General features: G+C 35.4%; 1 protein-coding gene across 11 annotated transcripts in view; it reads right to left on the bottom strand.

The window, feature by feature from the left end:
* Positions 1-21,063, bottom strand: part of SCFD1 (sec1 family domain containing 1) — a 106,753-nt gene that overhangs the window by 12,812 nt on the left and 72,878 nt on the right. For all 11 annotated transcript variants that reach the window (XM_026007656.2, XM_072761311.1, XM_026007655.2 and 8 more), the window contains 5 exons: positions 17,072-17,147; positions 8,596-8,649; positions 6,552-6,604; positions 4,348-4,381; positions 2,795-2,860 (listed from right to left, as the gene is read on the bottom strand). In XM_026007656.2, the coding sequence (XP_025863441.1) occupies positions 2,795-2,860; positions 4,348-4,381; positions 6,552-6,604; positions 8,596-8,649; positions 17,072-17,147 (283 nt within the window). The remainder of the gene's footprint in view (positions 1-2,794; positions 2,861-4,347; positions 4,382-6,551; positions 6,605-8,595; positions 8,650-17,071; positions 17,148-21,063) is intronic.

Genomic DNA, 21,063 nt, shown 5'->3' with positions numbered 1-21,063 from the left:
TTTAAACCAGGGGCCAAATTCTGGGTAAAAATGACCAACAAATGAAAGGAGGAAATCTTGACTCTGAAAAGGAGCCAGTAAGTGCATAATGAAAAGGTAACATTATCTCTGTACCTTGTAAGAGGCCAAAGCAAAAAAGTAATACTCTGAGCTATATTTAGACATGCCCAAGGCCTGTAGAAATTGCCTCTATTTGAAGCTGAAGGTCCAAGATGGGTTCCAGGATTTTAAAGAAAGATTAAATCTGCAATTACCCATATTGTATGTCCTGATGATGCTAATAACATCTAGGGGATAAACACTTAAGAATAATTCTAATCCCTCTTTTTTCTCTGACAGGTTATCATTTTACAGGTTTTATATATTCTGTAAGATTCCTCGGGGGAGGCAAAATTAGTATACAACTGCCACCAAAATGTATATAAGAAAATTTGTTCAGCAACAAAACCAAAGACCACTGCATAACTGTTAACCTAAATGATGATCTATTAAGAATGGTATCTGGGGGATCCCTGGGTGGTGCAGCGGTTTAGCGCTTGCCTTTGCGCCTGCCTTTGGCCAAGGGCGCAATCCTGGAGACCCGGGATCGAATCCCACGTCGGGCTCCCGGTGCATGGAGCCTGCTTCTCCCTCTGCCTATGTCTCCACGCCTCTCTTTCTCTCTCTGTGTGACTATCATAAATAAATAAATATTTAAAAAAAAAAAAAAGAACGGCATCTGGATATAAGAACTTAAAATATCTGTTGCATGCCTGACTAGTCATAGTATCACAGGCCCTACTACTCACACACCGTTTTTTGGGGCTTTAAAAGATAATAACAGGAAAAAAAATAGTAAACTGAAACTAAGTAAAAGATACAGGCCTTACTCATCTCTCAGTGATAATCTGATATTCTTCTGATAAAAGTGATTAATGGAAAAAAAAAACTAGACTTAATAATTATTTGTTACAAGAACCAACTTATTAACACATCTCACAAAATTAAAATTTCTATAGTAGAAAGACTTAAGTTGTCAAGCTTATATATGATTAAAAACAGGTTTGCAGTAGAATATTTGGTAGACTGCAATGTTCCTTCAAAATTATGCCTGCATCTCAGCCACTATACTCCACAAATGACTAATATTTTGGGTTTATCCTTTTTGTGTTTCTGTTGTACAAATATTTACAAAAAAGCAGAAAAAAGAATGTTGATGAGTGGAATTAAGAAAGCTGAACCAAGATGGTGGTGGTGGGGGGTATGTGGAATGTATAAGTACAGGCGTAATTTCAGCTGATCTGTTGCAGCCCTGTGTTTATCCCAGAGAACACCTAGAACAGTCATATTTTTGACCCTTTGCCAAACCTGAACAAAACAGATCAACTAGTGATTAATACAGTCCCATGCAAGGCTCATAGACAGACCAGGAGACAACTTGCACCTGTCAGTACCCATTTATAGAAATTGTATAGACTGATGGTTTGTACCTGGTTCCTGTTATGTTCCCTTGGTTTCTGCTTTTGAACTGGTCATGCGGCCTGGTTCTGGCTGTATGACCAAAGAGAGATATAAAAGACACCTTCTTGTTCAAGATGGATGCTCCCTGAAGACTGTGGCATCTTATACAGATCTCGGTGGTTCACACTCTGAAGATGAAGTATGTCTTATGTAACTAAAATAGGATCCCAGTTATGCCTGATAGTTTTGAAGCTCTGTTACATTTGTCTTTTCTTTTAAATCTCCTGCTGTACCAAAATCTCAACCTTTTTAAAGTCTTACATAACATAGGACATAAGGAATGATCATTATTTAATGTTAACTGAATAAATGAAGATTACAAAATGTCACACAACTGATAATTCTGTTGCCCCTACCTTTTAAATGGTGTTTTGCTCTTCAAGTTACACCCTTTACTTAATATTTTTTTGCTTAATTGTCACTCCCTGCTGCTGTCAGCTTTGAATAGCACTCTACTTCTAATTTGCTATCTCCTGTTTGCTAAAAAAGCAGACATTCCAAGTGTGTTAGAAGTATGTTGCTGATTTAAGTAACGGGATAGGAGAAAAGTGCTTATTATTCATGTAAATGGGTTCTGTAAATCCTTTCAACAAGGGAGACTTTTTGGAAGAGGAGCTTATTTGAGGTCTCTGAACATTTATTTTACTTTTGTGAGAGAGAGAGAGAGGAGAAGGGGGAGAGAGAGGGAGAGAGAGAATCTTAAGCAGGCTCCATGCCCAGTATGGTGCCCGAAGTTGTGCTCCATCTCATGACTCTGAGATCATGACCTGAGCTGAAATCAAGACACTTAACAGACTGAGATGCCCGGACACCCCATGGTCTTTGAACATTTAGAGTCAAATTCAGATATACAGCTGCCGAGTGCCTGGGTGGCTCAGTGGTTGAGCATCCACCTTCCACTCGGGTCATGATCCCGGGGTCCTGGGATGGAGTCCCACATCAGGCTCCCCACAGGGGGTCTACTTCTCCCCTCTGCCTGTGTCTCTGCCTCTTTCTCTGTGTCTCTCATGAATAAATAAAATTGTAAAAAAAATAAGATACATAGCTGCCAAGTACGTTACATCAATAAGATACATTATTTCCCAGATCAACTACAATTTTAGACCAGAAATGTGACAGGGAATAGGAAAACAATGAGCATATGGGCATTTTCTTCTATATGAGGACTTTTAAACTACCTCTAGAAAAGAGGGTATGTACAAATCAGAAAGCCACCAGAGAATGCTAGTATGCTAAAAACACAGCTCAACTGTGAAACATCAATTGATTAAAGAATAAAAAGGCCAACATGTACCTTTATATAGTCAACAAGATTTTGGTATTCAATGTAGTTGCCTCCTCCCACCACAAAAACAATTGCCTAAAAATGCAAACAGAAAAAAAAACAAAACAAAACAACCAGGTAAGTTGAGAGAAACAGAATTTTAACTTACATGCAATATGGTTTTTAGTTTGGAGCATATTCCACAACTTATATATTAAAAAAAAAAAGATAGCAAAAGGTCACATCCTAAGTGCCTAGCGCTACTTCAATTAAAAGAAATTTGTTTCTAAAAAGTGTGTAGAGGAAAACAAACTTCATTCATTCTTCAGTTAAGTAACAGCAAATAAATCTAAGGGGCTTTCTCCAAAATGCTTTTTAAAATTCGAGGTTATTTATTGTAGGTAGGAAAAACAAAACTTGGCATTTACATAATTTCTAAAATGTGCTTTACTGTATTTATTTTTATTGAGAAGCTTCTTGTATTTCAAATGAAAACAGTCATATCTTCACAAAAGGTTGGAATCTAATTTTAGAACCAAGTTCCACACATATAAAACTTTTACTACAGTCTTAGACTTCTTTTTCTGTAAGTTACCCAATCTTGTGTCCGTTTTTTTTTTAAACGTTTTTAATATTAGTTTCAGGAGTACAATACAGTGATTCAACATTTCCTTATAACACCCAGTGCTCTTCGTAGCAATTGCCCTTTAATCCCTCCCCCACACCCCCCTCTTAGAACCTTAAGTTTGTTCTCCATAGTGAAGAGTCTATTTCCTGGTTTGCCTCTTTTTTCCCTATGCTCATTTGTTTTGTTTGTTAAATTCCACACATGAGTGAAATCATATGGTGTTTCTTTCTCTGACTGATTTCACTTAGTGTAATACACTCTTGCTCCATCCATGTTATTGCAAATGGCAAGATTTTGCTTTTATGGCTGAGTAATATACCAATGCATATATACATCTTCTGTACCCATTCATCAGTTGATGGGCACTTATATGAAAAGATGTGCAATCAACATCATACGTCAGGGAAATACAAATTAAATAAAAATTAAAACCACCATGAGAGATATCACCTCACATCTGTCAGAATGGCTAAAATCAACAACACAAAAAACAAGTGTTGGGGAGGATGCAGAGAAAGGGGAACCTTCTTATACTGTTGGTAGGAATGCAAACTGGTGTAGCCACTGTGGAAAACAGTATGGAGGTTCCCCAGGAAGTTGAAAAAAGAACTATCCTACAATCCAGCAACTGTACTACTAGATATTTACCCAAAGAATATAAAAATACTAATTCAAAGGGATACATGCACACCAATGTATATAGCAGCATTGTCACAATAGCCAAACTATGGAAACAGCCATGTCCACTGACTGTATCAGTTATTTTTAGCTTGAATTATTCTAAGTAATTTTATAAATCAGGAAAATATGGTTACTAATATGGTTACACAGAACTGGATTTGTCAAGATTACCATACAGTAATGGTAATAAAGCCATAAAGATGAAGATAATTCTTCAAGACTGCTTGGTCATCTTCCTTTTGTTTTAGAGACACAATTTTTAGATAGACCTTACCTCCTGGAATGGATTTTTGTTCCTTGGAACTGAGCTGCAACAAAGAAAAATGTACTGAGAATTTCACCCAAGGCTTTCACTACAAACAAAAGAGGTATGGGAAACACACACATGCACCTACAATTGGATATGTATTTATAATTCTTCTTCCTTCACTTTCTTTGAGGCTGGGTCCTTTAGTTTTGTGTACCCAAATAGTGAATTGGGATGCAGAGGAATACACTAGAAGAGATACATGTGTCAGTATCTAAAAGGGAGTAGGACAATTTTTCTCTTTAAGATAAAATCTAAGAGAAAACTGAGAGGGAGAAGGAAACACTGAGCAGCAGCTCTCAAAAGGATAAAATCTGGGTATAAGGTAAATTGCTAAAGTATATATTTTAGTACTAAATCATATAAAATTTTACTATCCTCAACATAATTTTATAGTTTGTCAGTACCTACATTTGTGAAAAAACTATGTAAACACATGTATGGTAAGTAACAGAAGGAAATGGATGGGAGAAGGGATTTGCATTTTGCTGTAGCTTATTTCTTTGTATTTATATATGCCATTATATATTATTACATATATTAGCCACATGCTTACAATGTATTTAAAAAATATTTGGTGTCCACGAGACCTTTTATTTTTTTATTTTTTATTTTTCCACGAGACCTTTTAATTAAGGTATTCTTCAAAGCATTTGTGAGTCAGACGTGGATTTGTTTCAGTGTTAAAAACAGGCTATATAAAAAGAGAACTTAGATTTTCCTCACAAGCAATTTTTGAAAATCTCAAAGAAGAGTAGAGTGCTATTATACCATGTTTAATGATTGAAAGGCCAATCCAACCGCTCTATCATCTTTTGCTCATTTCTATGGCCTGTCTGAATGAATATTCCATAGAAAGGACCAGAAGCCCAACTGACTGAAACACCTCATCAGTGATCAACTTCCTTCTAGAGTGCTCTAAGTTCCTCGAAGAATACATATAGAATGAGGTGAGATTTTAAATAGCACAGTATTACTAGTTATTAATAACGGAGATTAATTGTGATTAAATAGCTCAAGAGCAGACAAAGGAGAATTTCTAAGGAAAATGTATCTACTTGTTAGCCATATGCAAATACAAGGAAGGATAAAATGTAAGCTGGAGAATATCAAGATAGGAAAAGAGTTCTAAGTCCACTGTTTTAAAGGGTACAAATCAGTGGTTTTTAGTATATTTACAGAGTTGTACAACTGTCACCACTAACTTCAGAACATTTTTTACCACCCTCAAAAGAAGCTGTCACTCCTCATCCTCTCCCTTCTAGAATTTATTCTTTGTCAAATTCTCCTTTGCCAGCTGCAGCTGCTATTAGCAGCTTCTTTTGTAACTTTAGCAATATTTCTGGTAAATTAAGAAAATAAATTTCCTTTAAGTTATAATCTAATCTAAAACAATCTAGTAATCAATTATCTAGTGACTAGATTATTTGTTCTAACGACAAAGAAGTTGAGATAAAGCAGAGACAAAGTTCTAAAGATCCAAAACATAAGACGTAGGCAAGAAACCAGCTTCACTCAAATTTAGGTGAGAAAGATCATTCTAAGCACGTTTTTTCCCCTCCTAATTCTGTCTATTCTTTCTCTATGTCTTGTAGGCTATTTTTCATATTATCATGAAGTAAACCTTGAAAAGTAATATCCATAATGAAGCAAGCAAGTACATATCATGTTTGTTATAAATTAGAAAAAGTATCTGTAGAATGTTTCATTGCCATAACATAAAGAAGTATTTACAACAATCCATGGGGGCTTGGCTTTTATGGGCCAGTTAAATAAAAACAACAACAACAACTGGTATTCAACATAAAGTTCTCATCTTTGCTTTGGTTCAGTAAGAATATTCATTTAAAAACACATTATCCAAATTGCCCTCCTTCATATAGTTAGTTTGTAATACAGCCGTCTTGTTATGAAGAACAAAAACAAAACAACATAATGTATTTTTCGGGTGTGTGAGTGTATATACTTGAAAGGAAAAGAATCAAAATGTTAAGTAAGATTAGTAGTGATTATCTCTAGGTAGTAAGATTATACATATTGTTTATTTACCGGGTTTCCATTTAGTTTGAATTTTTAATAAGCACTTATTTCTAACAAAAAATTATGTTATTTCCATTCTTAGTGGGATGGGAAGACCTACAAACAAATCACACAAGTCAAGAGCTGCTTACCTGTCATTGCCTCGTAGCATTTTGGGATCAAAATATCTATAGTCATCAGTTTCCTAGTTAAAAAACAAAAAACAAAAAATTGGAACTTGCTTTCTCTTTAGAATGTTAACATTTGGCTTTGAGTATTTTATTTAATTAAGCTATTAATCTGGTAGATTAATTAAATAAATCTGTGTCACCACCACCACTAACAGAACACTTATTTACATGTTAAACATTCTAGATGCTTTAGATGAAATTACTCACTTAAATTCTCATAACATCTGTGAGGTAGTTATTTTTATCTCTGTTTTCTCATATGGACAAGCTGGGGCACAGAAAAATTATGTTAACTTTTCTAAGGTCACGTAACTAGTAATATGGGAACTCTAGGATTTGAACCCAGGTAGTCTAGTTTCAAAGCCCATGCTCTTAACCACACTATACTGCTATACTATCTTGAAAATATAATCATTTTATAAACCAGTATAATTATTTTTATTGCTTCTGTTTTAGAATTTTATTATATGTTCATGATTTTATACAGAATAACTTAATACAGGTTATAATCTCTATTATTTGAAGCATTTTAAGTTAGATGTATTCTGGAATTTTGAATTTAAAAATTTTTTAGATGATACCATGCATAAACTAAATATAATGTAACACTCCCAGTGGGCACCACCCCATCATCTAACGTATTACTATTTTTGCAGCTAGATAGATGAATATTAATATAAAGTATGATAAAAACTATAAAGAGCCTCAAACTGAGTTAAGGTCAGGTTTTGCCACCAAATGGATCATATAAAATCTTTCAGTTTTCAGGACTTTGTAGATTTCAGAAGTTTCAGATAAGGGGTTGTGTACTTTCTAAATTGGAAACTAGTTTCTTGATATTAAAGGAGCTGGGAAGTACTGTTTTACTGCCTGCAAGTGTAATCACTCCCTCATTTTTGCTTCCCTCTCCTTTTGCAGCACAGTCAGCCAAAGGAATCTGTTCCTTTGCCAAAGGGTGGAAAAAAAGATAGTTATAAATGTATACTTTTCTTAGGCTTTCAGGCTTTTCAAGAAAAGCTACTTCTTCATATATTCTAGGATGTTTTAACATTGTTACTACATTATATACCATTTTTTCTGTATCAATTCCTATACTGAAGAATCCTGTCCTTTTTAACTTATCATTATGGACCATTCTCTCATTCCTCTCATAATTGTAATTATCCCCTTTGGGGATGTCTTATTACTTGTTGTTTTCACATGGCAAGATTTTAAAATATGTTTTGTTAAATTTCTTTTAATGTTATTATAATCATGTTTTAACAATTACAAAAAGTGACACATTGATTTGAAGATCCTGTTCAATCTTTCTTAGCATGGAATCTAAAGCCCTGCTGCCAAAATCTATAGAGATTCAGATCAACCTGAACTAGGGTTCTGATGTTGCCTTTCTTGATTCTAGACTCCTGTGATAACCAAGTTCTAGTCACCACGGTAACAGGATGAGCTGTTTTATGAAATGGACTGTGATAATTTTCACATTCTTTTCTTGAATGTAAACAGCTTGGAAACCCAGTAAATGCTAACAATATTTACCCATTTGTCTATTCATCCAACAATTTCTCTCAATTTTACTTTGTAGCCTAAAGACTTCCATCCCATCTGAACACATACACTTAAAAATTTCACTGTGTACTTCTCTAATTTTCATAAAGTTAAATTAGTCTTGTACTCTTCATACTACACACCAGCTGATGCTCACTAGTCCTTTGTCATTTCAAGAAACTTGCTTCTTGGGATATATTTTACATTTAACTATATATACAGAATATAATCTACATTTAATTTGGATGAGAGCTGGCCAGAATAGTTATAGCAGCCGAGAAAACCAATTCTCATTATCTGTGATAATGGCTAAAAAAGCTCTTTGAGAACCTGGACTCTTTGCTTTCTCTCATGTAGTCTGCTCTGATTAAGCCCACAATGAACCCAGATTTTACTGCCTTTCATGCACTGAGTTTGATATGTTCACGAATTTACAAGTACAATATTAAATGCTACTCACAGGATTTGACTTCATCTCCATCAGATTGTCTAAAATACGAGTAACAGGTAGATTCTGTGGAAAAGATAAGTATTTTGTTAAATATTAGAATAACCAAAACAAAACAACCTTATTAACAAACCAACTCAATCATCCATCCCACAGTTAAGTATGCTTCCTTCTCCATTAAACACATTCTAAAATCAAGAATTCTGTGAATGGTGTCATAGCTATAAATACTCCTGGCACAACTCAAGTTTTCAGAGAAAAAATATAATTCTAAATCAAAAAGTCCTTTTAATGTGAAAGCGTAACCAGGTTTTAGTACAAACACATGATTGGGCTTTTCACTTTGTTGGATGTTTGCTTTTTAATCCTAGTAATCGCAAACTTTTGATCAAATAAGAATCCCATTTTTTCCCTATTTCCTTTCTGCAGGTAGTATAAGAGGTTCTTCAGAAACAGAGTAACTTAAAGTCTGAAAATGTATGACATTCTTAAACTCAAGAGTCTTTCATTTCTAATGTATATTCTTCTAAGCCAAAAAGATACTTGTGCTCTTTGAAAAATGGTGAAATGGATACATACAAACTTTAGTGACCATTTTTGTTTTGTCTTGGATAAATTCCAAATTTCCAATGACATACTACATTGTCTTCTTACAGAACAAATTCTACTTTGAACATGAAATGTGTAACACTGGTGTTAGCAGAAGATTGCTTTTTGACATGCTTACATGTCTTGAGATAAGAAATACTATTTTTATCTTTCAATCTGACGATTTTTAGCATTATTTTGAACATAAAGCATGGAGTACAGAAAATTTACTAAGTGACTATTACACTTATTCAAAATGTATTCCTAATGAGATGGCATTCTGCCTACTTTGAACTGATATTTCCTTTGTGAACTGTACAGGATGTTCTATAAAGAATATTTTGTATCTTGAGACTTCATACAACAAAGGCAACATTAAATCTGATTATTTATATAAATGTAGATAACACACTACTATTTTTACAAGAGTTTTGCTTTCTTTAGGCCATAAAACATTTTATTGTTACTAAAATGGACTACCACTAGAGAAAATGCTGCTTTGCCCAAACAGAAAATATGCAGAAAATTTTTTTTCTTTTTCTTTCTCTAGATTAGCAAGTAAAAACCTTTTAAGATGCTCTTAGCCAAGTAAAATTAAAGCTATTTCATTATTCCCTTATATTTGTGTTGGCCAGAAACTTTTTAATATAAATAAAAGCACCAAAGGTTCAATCTAACTGAATGTACTCCCTGAATTCTATTATTTGGAATTAAAAAAAAATACGGTAGCTCCAAAGTTTACCTTTCAAGTTTTGTATCAAATAAAATTGAGTTTGTCCCTGTAGGAATAAGTCTAAACCATGACTTTCTCTGAAGGATGACTGGGGGCAGATTTAAATCTATAGAAATGCTTTATCCCAAAGAAAAAAACTACAGTTATATATTTGTTCCAAGTAACATTAACAAACTTTGCAAAATAAAAGGAGGGAATAATTTTTAAAAACATCTGGAGCAAGAACACATTAAAAATTATAAGATTTTACTAAAATTGGAGTTCCTGGGTGGCTCAGTTGGTTCTGTGTCTACCTTTGGCTCAGGTCATGATCCCAGGGACCTGGGATTGAGTCCCACATCGGGCTCCATGCTCAGTGGTGAGCCTGCTTCTCCCTCTCCCCCTCCTTCTGCTCCTGCTTTCTATCTCTCTCTCAAATAAATAAAATCTTAAAAAAAAAAATTTTACTAAAAATAATTTTATACCAATTTCTCTATTTACATGCAGCTTTCCACTGAGCTCCCTGAATTGTACTACTAGATCTGTGCCATGGGGAAAAATTCAGAAAAGACATAATGTAATGATAAAGCCATGAGTCATATGACTTTATTTGTGAAAATAATTGGAAATTTGAATATTTATATCAATATCTCCTAATAAATCCTCATGCAGTATAAAAATGAGATTTTTCTAAAAGTTAGAACTAAATTTTGCTTTGTACTTTATAGCTCTGTAATACTTAAAGACAAGCCTACCAGTGAATATGTCATTAAATAGCATTAAAAAAATTTCTTTCTAGCAGAAAATTCCTGAGCCTAGAGACAATTCTTTATGTTTTTGTTTGGTCTTTACAACCATACAATAGCCAAAAAATCATCTACCACTTGTGAACCACATGATATTCACATACTATCAGAGATTAAGGAAAACTTCAAGTGTAGAGAATGATAAAAGAAATATATAATTTCCTTTCCATGATGTTGTTAAAAAGCATTAGAAAAAGTACTTCGGAAAACAGCTTCTGAGATCTTTGTCACCAACTAATGCTCTACCTAGCTTTTGTTCTTTACCTAGAGACTTGAACTGAGTTAATCATTAATTTTTTTGAGAGAGAATGAGCAAAAGTGGGGATGGAGGGTGCAGAGGGAGGGGCAGAGGAGGGAGAGGGAGAGAGAGAAGGTCAGAATCTCAAGAAGGCTCCATGCCCAGTGCGGAGCCAGACGTGAAGATGAATTTCATGACTGAGATCATGACCTGGGCTGAAACTGAGTGGGACGCTTAACTGAACCATCCAAGAGCCCCCCAAATCAATTTTATATTAATAATAATTTATGTACAAGATAAATCAACTTTTACTGACTGAAAAAACTGAACTGTGGCAGCTAAATACTAATAAAGGGAAAACATTACAATAAAAACCATACAGTTTTCTTTGTTCAATGAATGTTATCTTACTCATAGTTAGAAACAAAAAATTTCTGTATTCACTAAAAGAGAAATTTAATCAAAAATCACTAAAAGGGGGATCCCTGGGTGGCGCAGCGGTTTGGCGCCTGCCTTTGGCCCAGGGCGCGATCCTGGAGATCCGGGATCGAGTCCCACGTCGGGCTCCCGGTGCATGGAGCCTGCTTCTCCCTCTGCCTGTGTCTCTGCCTCTCTCTCTCTCTGTGTGACTATCATAAATAAATAAAAAAAAAAAAAATTAAAAAAAAAAATCACTAAAAGGAAATTTAATCAAATAAAAAAGCCCCATTGTTTAAAAAAATTTCCAAGCATATTTTTCAATGTTTTTGGAAACTATTTTAGAAAAAAAAAGTAAGATATTAGCATATAGGTCAGCAACTAAATCTTTAGTAGCAGAAAGCCTTACTATAGACATAAATTTGAGAGACAAAAAAGTTTCATGCACATGAATATCTTAAATTAAGGATCACTATTTCTAAAATCCTTAAATTTCAGATATGTAAGCTAGAAATTTTATTTGGAGAAAAAAAAATCTATTCCTAAAGCCCTTACTGGCTTTATGACCATAGTCATGTTTTATGGTTTTAGTCACTGGAAAGTTTAAACAAAAACAATGTTAATCTTTGATGGTGTAAAAAACAAAACAAATAAAATACACACAGAAATTAAAAAACAATTTCAGAAAAGTAATATAGCTTTACACCCAAAACAGTTAAAGAACTTTTTTCCCTTAGTTTTCCTAGAATTAGCCACTTATTGCCCTATATTGCCATGTGGTGTATGGTGACTGTAATTCTCTCCTTGCAGCCCTGCCCAGGGGAAGGGATGATATTCTGATGCTGAAGTCAGCATTGAGGTTGGGACAGGAGTTGCTATCCTGATTATCAAAGCCTTGGGGAATGAAAACTAGTATGTGGACTTGAAGAGAATGCTTATCTTGAAGGCTGTATTAGCCAAGCAGAGTAAGATGATAAGATGGTGTGGATACCAGAAACACACTGGGAATGAGGAATTATCAATGATGTAAGGGACAGAAAGTTGTCAGTGAAGTAAAGATAGAAAAGGGGGGGGGGATAGATTATCTATTTCCAAAATTTTAAAATTATAATCAGAAAGGGATCTATGAGTGAATCCAATATTCACATCAACATCTAACAGATGAGGAAATGATAAAATTATAGTGGTGTTTTTTTCCCCAAAATCATAGCATATTAATGGCAATAAAATCAAGAAAGTAAGGTTATATGGGACTCAATAAAACAATCCAGTTCTCCATCACTCAGCTTCAACAGTGATCAACTCCTAGCAAATCTTACTTCATCTATACTCTCAGCTACGCCTCCGTTTCCTACGTTGTTTTAAAACAAATCCCCAATATAAAATGACTTTATAGTTAACAATGTTTTCAGTACATATCTCCAAGATATAGGAAGTCATAAAAAACTATACTACTTGGTACACCTAAAATAATAATTTTTAATACAGTAATATCTAATCAATGTTAAATTTCCCTGTTGCAAACACTTTTTAGTTTTCTTGTTCAAATCATAATCTTAAAAGGCCATAGACTGCAATTAGATGATACATTTTTTTTTTTAAGATTTATTTATTTGAGAGAAAGAACATGAGCAGAGGGAGGGTAGAGGGAGAAGCAGACTCCCTGCTGGGCAGGGAGCCCAATGACATGGGGCTTCATCCCAGAACCCTGGGATCACAACCTGAACCTAAGGCAGATGCTTAACCGACTGAGCCACCCAGGTGCCCCCAGATGACCCCAGATGATTTATCTTTTAACTCTTTTTTAACCTACTGATTACTACTGCTTGTAATTTACTTATTAATTTTTAAAAGAGGGATTATTTTAGCAAACAAGCCAAAGTGAAATCAAGACTTCTAAATTATGCAACTTTGTGCTACATTATTCATCACATCTTGTACAATTATCCTCAGAGAAATAAATTCCAAATCTGTGAACATCATTCAGATGGTTTTATGTGATAGCTGATACTTATGATGCATAACTTGCCTAATAAACAAAGTATAAAAAGCTCTTACAAGCAACACAGGAAACTGGACATGATGAGACATCCTATTATCTTTATTTCATTTATAGTCAAACATTTATTCAGATTAAAAAATGCAAATGACGTTTAGAGATTTTAAGAGGCTTAAAGTACTCAAAACTCTACAAGTGTGAAAGTGACAGAATTCATCTCTAGCAGTCTCCTCTCTGACCATCTCTTTCCTCTTAGTTCCCAATTGTAGTACTGCCAAATATTAGAACCTTAGGACACTGTAACTTTTAAACTGGATTGCTATTAAACACTTCTAGAACCAGAGACACTTTTTAAATTATTAAGCTGACAGGGCGCCTGGGTGGCTCAGTGGTTGGGCATATGCCTTTGGCTCAGGTCATGATACTGGGGTGCTGGGACTGAAGTCTATGTCAGGCTCCTGCTCAGTGGGGAGTCTGTGTCTCCCTCTGCCCCTCTGCCTGCACTCATGCTAATTAAATTCTTTTAAAAAATTATTAAATTGACAAAGATTGCATACATATACACACATACATGCATGTGCCAAGGTTTGGGAAGGATGTAGAGAAACAAGTGCAATATATAAGTCATGGACAGTCAGCAGGTACATTTTTTCTGGAGGGCAATTTGGTAATATTTACTAAGAGGAATGAGATGTGCTCACCCCTTTGATTCCATAATGCAACTATGGGAATTTATCATATGGAAATAATCGAGATGAATACTCACCCAGGAAAAACTAACGTCTAAAAATTAGGTACATATCCTTCAGTATACTCATTTTTCTCTTTTTTGAAATAACATATTATAGACTTCATGTTTTTAAATGACATTTCTTTTTACTTCACAACATAAAAATGAACTTCACTCTGACCACCCCCCCCAAAAAAAATCAATAAATACTTCCTCTAATTTGAGCCTGAAGTATATGTTTTATTAACACACGTTAAAAAAATGGCATGGCTCTTCCAGTAGTGGCAGCAGGATACCCTACAAATGGACATAAACACTAATCACTCCAAACTTTAATAAGTGAGAAACTGCCTATTTCAAAGTAATTTGTTGCATGCAACGTTAAAAAAAGCAAAGGAATTTGTGGTTACAGATACCAGTTTGTTTTTATACTGAATGCACTGTAAACAAACCAACTCTTGGTTTGACACAATAAAATATTTAAGTTGATCAGTTCCAACACCTCTTACAAACATCATTTGTGGACATACATCATTGTGGCTCTAAAGTAAGAAGTTTAAAAATCCATCATTTCAAAGACTGAAGTCTGTAATTTCTCCATTCCAGAAGTTATTCTATGATTTCCTTAAAAGAGTGACCAGTTAGGAAAAATATGTAAATCTCCTTACACATAAATTTATCTACAGTGGTATACAACAGTCACTCAGTCTAGCAAAAGGCAGACATTATTTTTGGGGTTGGTGGCTCCCCTTTTGTCCCACAGAACACTCATCTTGTTCACAGTTAATGATAAATTGAGTGGCGTAACAGATTCTCTGACAAAACTCCACTCAGGCTTCCCTGAGCTCTCTTTCAATGGGGCCTTGATTTCTGAAGTGTGCCCATCTTTGCATAGTCCAATTTAGAAAGAACCCTGTTTCAATAAGTTTAGCGAGAATCTCTCATCTTTAATACCTGATCATCCTGATACCTGATCAGATTCCTCATCCTCTGCCATCTCCCAGGTGGTGTCTGGTCACTGTGGCCTGCCTTCAGCAAGGATCCTGTTAGGTTGGTTTAGCCAGAATCCTCTTTTATCCCTGATGTTTCCTTTTAGTAATTTTATAACCACTGATCCCTACCCTGCTCCTTGGCTATAAATTCCCACTTTTCCTTGATGTATTTGGAATTGAGCCCAACCTTCTACTCCAGGTGCAGAAAGAACCCTGCTGTGGTGGTCCCAAATTCTTTCACAGTGCCCCCACCCCAAACATCTGTCTTACTGCTCTTTAACAAGTGTCATGAGTAACTGTCTCTTTAACAGGTGCTAAGTTAAACTATAAAGTACAATACATTGATTTCTAATGTGCCTTATTTTCTATTTTGTGCCTTTTCACCTTCTGTAGTCAAAGAGAGTAAAGATAAACTAACTCAGCAAAGTACTATAAACCAGTAAAGAGTGGACTAAGTACTTACTAGTAGCTCCGTACCAGGGTAAAGGTATGCTGGGAAGGACTGTACAGACAAAAGTGTTCCCAAATAATTGGAAATAATGCAATCTATCAGGAATGTATCTTAAGTTTGGAAAATCATCAGTCTTTTAAATAAAGCAAATTAGAATTTTTTCACTGTTCTTTGCTACATAGTTTTTATATTAAAATGTTACCAAATAAAGAACTGAATACCTACCATATGCAAAGTACTATGGAAAATTCAAAGATGGGGAAAAAATTCCTTGCCCTCAAGGATCTTATTAAGAAGAAGTAACACTTTCTATATCAATCTTACCTCAATAAATCTGTGTGTGTGTATGTGGGGGTGGGGGAGTAAAAAATAATATCAATACAAAATAATACACATAAATATTGTAAGAAAGATAAAAGTATGGAATAAGTTCAGAGAAAGAAAAGATCTATTTTTTTCTGAAAACAAGTAAACACTTAATATTCACATCTGAATAACTGCAAATTAAATCTCTTTTTAAAATTTGGCCTTTAAAATCCTCCTTATAAACTGAAATATATATGGTTGAAATATTATGTCTCAGATTTTCCTTGAACTATCTTAGTAAAAATAAATTTTAAAAAATATAATAGGGAATATAAAACAAGAATGACAGGATGTTGAATACTGAAGCTTGGTGAAGGGTTCAAGAAAGATTGCTATACTAATGTGTATTGAAAAATTTCCATAATGAAAAGTAAAAAATATAACCTGTTTGAAAAGAAACCAAATTAGTGATGACTCTCTGAAGCAGAATACATCTATATATGAGAATAACAGAAATACAAAAAATTAAAAAGCATCTTCTGTATAAAACTAAAACTTATTCCAAGATGTAGTGTAAAATCAAGCTACAGTTTCATTATCTCAAAATATAAATTCTACTTAAAATATTTTATTCAAATTTATACAGACTTTCAGACTATCAAGTTCATTCACTTATTCTCCTAATATATGATAAACCTTAAATCATAAGCATTAGGTAGCAGTTCATTATTCCAAATAGAGTAAGCTCATTTTTCAGTTAATGTACATCCATAAACGTGACGGTAAAGGAAAATCAAAATGTCAATAAAGTCCAAATGAACAAATTAGAAAAAAAAAAAACATTAAATTACAGAGCTCTGAACTGCATATGTAAAAATACTACCATATTCTTAAATATACCAGGAAAAAGACCATTTGATTTTACTTTATTCCAAATATTTACAACTTGAGTATATCTAGAAAGTTGCTCTAGCTTGAGCAATCAACCTATTAACAATTATGCTCAAAAGTTACCAGAATAGGGGAGCCTGGGTGGCTCAGTCAAATGTCTGCCTTCAGCTCAAGTCAGGACCTCTAGGTCCTGGGATCAAGCCAGCATCAGGCTTCCTGCTCAGCAGAGAGTCTGCTTCTCGCTCTCTCTCTCCCCCTCTGCCTCTCCCCACTGCTTGTTCTCTTTCTCTCTCAAATAAATAAATAAAGTCTTAAAAAAAGAAAAGTTACCAGAATGTTTTCTAACAAGTATACTCACTTGCTGTTTCAATACCAGGTTCTTCACTCCTTCCATCACAAATTGTGATCCTGTATTCATGACTCGTGATAAGAGACTAGAGGCAAAAGAAGAGGATCACATTAAGATAAATTATCTTTTCCAATGTGGTACTGATAAAATATTTGCCTGATTATACATGACCTGCTGATGCTCACTGTACCTACCACTTTTATTCTCACTAAACAGACGTGACTTGAGAATTTTTGCTTCCAAAGATATCACTGCTGTAATTTTATCTAACAATATAGTGATAAAATACTCTGACTAGTCAATAATTATTGATAAAACGTAAAAAATAAAGCTGCCTTCAAATTGAACATTTTAATTGCTTAGGTCTTAGCTACCTAGGCATACCTTGTTTTTTTTTTTTAACTAATTTTTATTGGTGTTCAATTTACCAACATATAGAAAAACACCCAGTGCTCATCCCATCAAGTGTCCACCTCAGTGCCCGTCACCCATTCCCCTCCAACACCCGCCCTCCTCCACTTCCACCACCCCTAGTTCGTTTCCCAGAGTTAGGAGTCTTTATGTTCTGTCTCCCTTCCTGATATTTCCCAACATTTCTTCTCCCTTCCTTTATATTCCCTTTCACTATTATTTATATTCCCCAAATGAATGAGAACATACACTGTTTGTCCTTCTCCGATTGACTTATTTCACTCAGCAAAATACCCTCCAGTTCCATCCATGTTGAAGCAAATGGTGGGTATTTGTCGTTTCTAATTGCTGAGTAATATTCCATTGTATACATAAACCACAGCTTCTTTATCCATTCATCTGTAGATGGACACCGAGGCTCCTTCCACAGTTTGGCTATTGTGGCCATTGCTGATAGAAACATCGGGGTGCAGGTGTCCCGACGTTTCATTGCATCTGAATCTTTGGGGTAAATCCCCAACAGTGCAATTGCTGGGTCGTAGGGCAGGTCTATTTTTAACTCTTTGAGGAACCTCCACACAGTTTTCCAGAGTGGCTGCACCAGTTCATATTCTCACCAACAGTGTAAGAGGGTTCCCTTTTCTCCACATCCTCTCCAACATTTGTTGTTTCCTGCCTTGTTAATTTTCCCCATTCTCACTGGTGTGAGGTGGTATCTCATTGTGGTTTTGATTTGTATTTCCCTGATGGCAAGTGATGCAGAGCATTTTCTCATGTGCATGTTGGCCATGTCTTCCTCTGTGAGATTTCTCTTCATGTCTTTTGCCCATTTCATGATTGGATTGTTTGTTTGTTTGGTGTTGAGTTTAATAAGTTCTTTATAGATTTTGGAAACTAGCCCTTTATCTGATACGTCATTTGCAAATATCTCCTCCCATTCTGTAGGTTGTCTTTTAGTTTTGTTGACTGTATCCTTTGCTGTGCAAAAGCTTCTTATCTTGATGAAGTCCCAATAGTTCATTTTTGCTTTTGTTTCTTTTGCCTTTGTGGATGTATCTTGCAAGAAGTTACTGTGGCCGAGTTCAAAAAGGGTGTTGCCTGTGTTCTCTTCTATGATTTTGATGGAATCTTGTCTCACATTTAGATCTCTCATCCATTTTGAGTTTATCTTTGTGTATGGTGAGAGTGGTCTAGTTTCATTCTTCTGCATGTGGATGTCCAATTTTCCCAGCACCATTTATTGAAGAGACTGTCTTTCTTCCAATGAATAGTCTTTCCTCCTTTATCGAATATTAGATGACCATACATTTCAGGGTCCACTTCTGGGTTCTCTATTCTGTTCCATTTATCTATGTGTCTGTTTTTGTGCCAGTACCACACTGTCTTGATGACCACAGCTTTGTAGTACAACCTGAAATCTGGCATTGTGATGCCCCCAGCTATGGTTTTCTTTTTTAAAATTCCCCTGGCTATTTGGGGTCTTTTCTGATTCCACACAAATCTTAAAATAATTTGTTCTAACTCTCTGAAGAAAGTCCATGGTATTTTGATAGGGATTGCATTAAACGTGTAAATTGCCCTGGGTAACATTGACATTTTCACAGTATTAATTCTGCCAATCCATGAGCATGGAATATTTTTCCATCTCTTTGTGTCTTCCTCAATTTCTTTCAGAAGTGTTCTATAGTTTTTAGGGTATAGATCTTTTACCTCTTTGGTTAGGTTTATTCCTAGGTATCTTATGCTTTTGGGTGCAATTGTAAATGGGATTGACTCCTTAATTTCTCTTTCTTCAGTTTCATTGTTAGTGTATGGAAATGCCATTGATTTCTGGGCATTGATTTTGTATCCTGCCACGCTACCAAATTGCTGTATGAGTTCTAGCAATCTTGGGGTGGAGGCTTTTGGGTTTTCTATGTAGAGTATCATGTCATCAGCAAAGAGGGAGAGTTTGACTTCTTCTTTGCCAATTTGAATGCCTTTAATGTCTTTTTGTTGTCTGATTGCTGAGGCGAGGACTTCCAGAACTATGTTGAACAGCAGTGGTGAGAGTGGACATCCCTGTCTTGTTCCTGATCTTAGGGGAAAGGCGCATACCTTGTTTTATCATGCTTCATTATAGCGCCCTTTGCAGATAAGTACTTTTTTTTTTTTTAAACACACTGAAAGTTTGTGGAAACCTTGTGTTATGCAAGTCTACTGTTGCCATTTTTCCATCAGCATTTGTTCACTTAATGTCCCTATGTCACATTTTAGTTACTTTCACAATATTTCAAACTTTTTTTATTATTACTATAATGGCTATGGTGATCTGTGATCAATGATCTTTGAGTTACTACTCTAATTGTTTCAGGGTGCCATGATCCTCACTCATGTAAGACAGCAAACTTGACTGATAAGTGCTAGGTGTGTTGTGTTCTGAATGATCTATCAACTGCCTGGTCCCTTGTCTCCCTCTCCTTGGGCCTCCCTGAGATACAAAAATATTAAAGTGAGGCCAATTAATAGCCCTATATGGCCTCTAAGTTTTCAGGTGAAAGAAGAGTCACGTTTCTCATTTTATTTTTTTGATGTCCGATCTCATTTATTTGTTACTCTTAGACAATCTCCTTTTCGACTGGATTCAGACTTAAGAGGTAGAAGCTCTCAGGACAGCCTTTGTCTCTTGGCAGAGGTTGGTCTCTTGGCCCTGGTGTTTTTCTTTGGCCTCTTTCATTTTCTTGGCCAAAAGTTTAGCATATTCTGCAGCCTCTTCCTTATTTTTCTTAGTATGTTGTTTCTTCAGAGTAATATACCGATATCTGTGTTGGAGGACATGTGAAGTAACAAGATGCTGAATCTTCAGTGCTCTGGTTCCTGTTTTCTTACCTTCTTTGTTTAAGGGCTTTCTCACAACATACTAGTAGACATCATCTTTAGAGAGACTGAAAAGTCTGCTGATTCTACTAGCTCTTCTGGGCCCCAGGTGATGGTGCCCAGTAGTATCAGTCAGTCCAGGAATATTCTTTTCCCCCTTTTTCACAATGACCAAGTTGAGAACACTGAGATTAGCATCCATAGTACAACCTCAAACAGATTTGTGCTTTCTTTCTCCGGTACTCCTTGATGTGTAGCAGAATGCCTCTTATTTAGCAGCAGGCAGACATGTCCATGTGTCAAGGCACCTTGCTTTATTGGGAAGCCTGGTTTGTTCTTGGCACCACTGATTCAGATCATGTAATCCTCCTTCACCCAGAGCATTAACAACAACTTCTGTGGCCATACACTTCTCATAAAAGGTACAAAGTTTATCATCCACTTTAGGGAGTTTCTGGCAACCAGTAGTTGGGAAAGAGATGTTCAGTTTCATCCTAAAGCAGCCTATACCTCTGGGAGCCAAGAAAAAGAGCAATTCTCTTTCACTTTAAATCAAAAGCTAGATATAAGTTTAGTGAGGAAGAAGGCATATCGAGGGGCACTTGGGTGGCTCAACTGGTAAAGTGTCTGCTTGGCTCAGGTTATAATCCCAGAGTCCCGGGATTAAGCCCCATGTCAGGCTCCCTGCTCGGCAGGAAGCCTACTTCTCCCCCTTGCTCCTTCTCTCTCTCTCT

The sequence above is a fragment of the Vulpes vulpes genome, chromosome 6, assembly GCF_048418805.1.
Source record: "Vulpes vulpes isolate BD-2025 chromosome 6, VulVul3, whole genome shotgun sequence".
Classification (NCBI taxonomy): domain Eukaryota; kingdom Metazoa; phylum Chordata; class Mammalia; order Carnivora; family Canidae; genus Vulpes; species Vulpes vulpes.
Note: the sequence above shows the minus strand (reverse complement) of the source record. Positions and strands in the feature narration are given on the sequence as shown.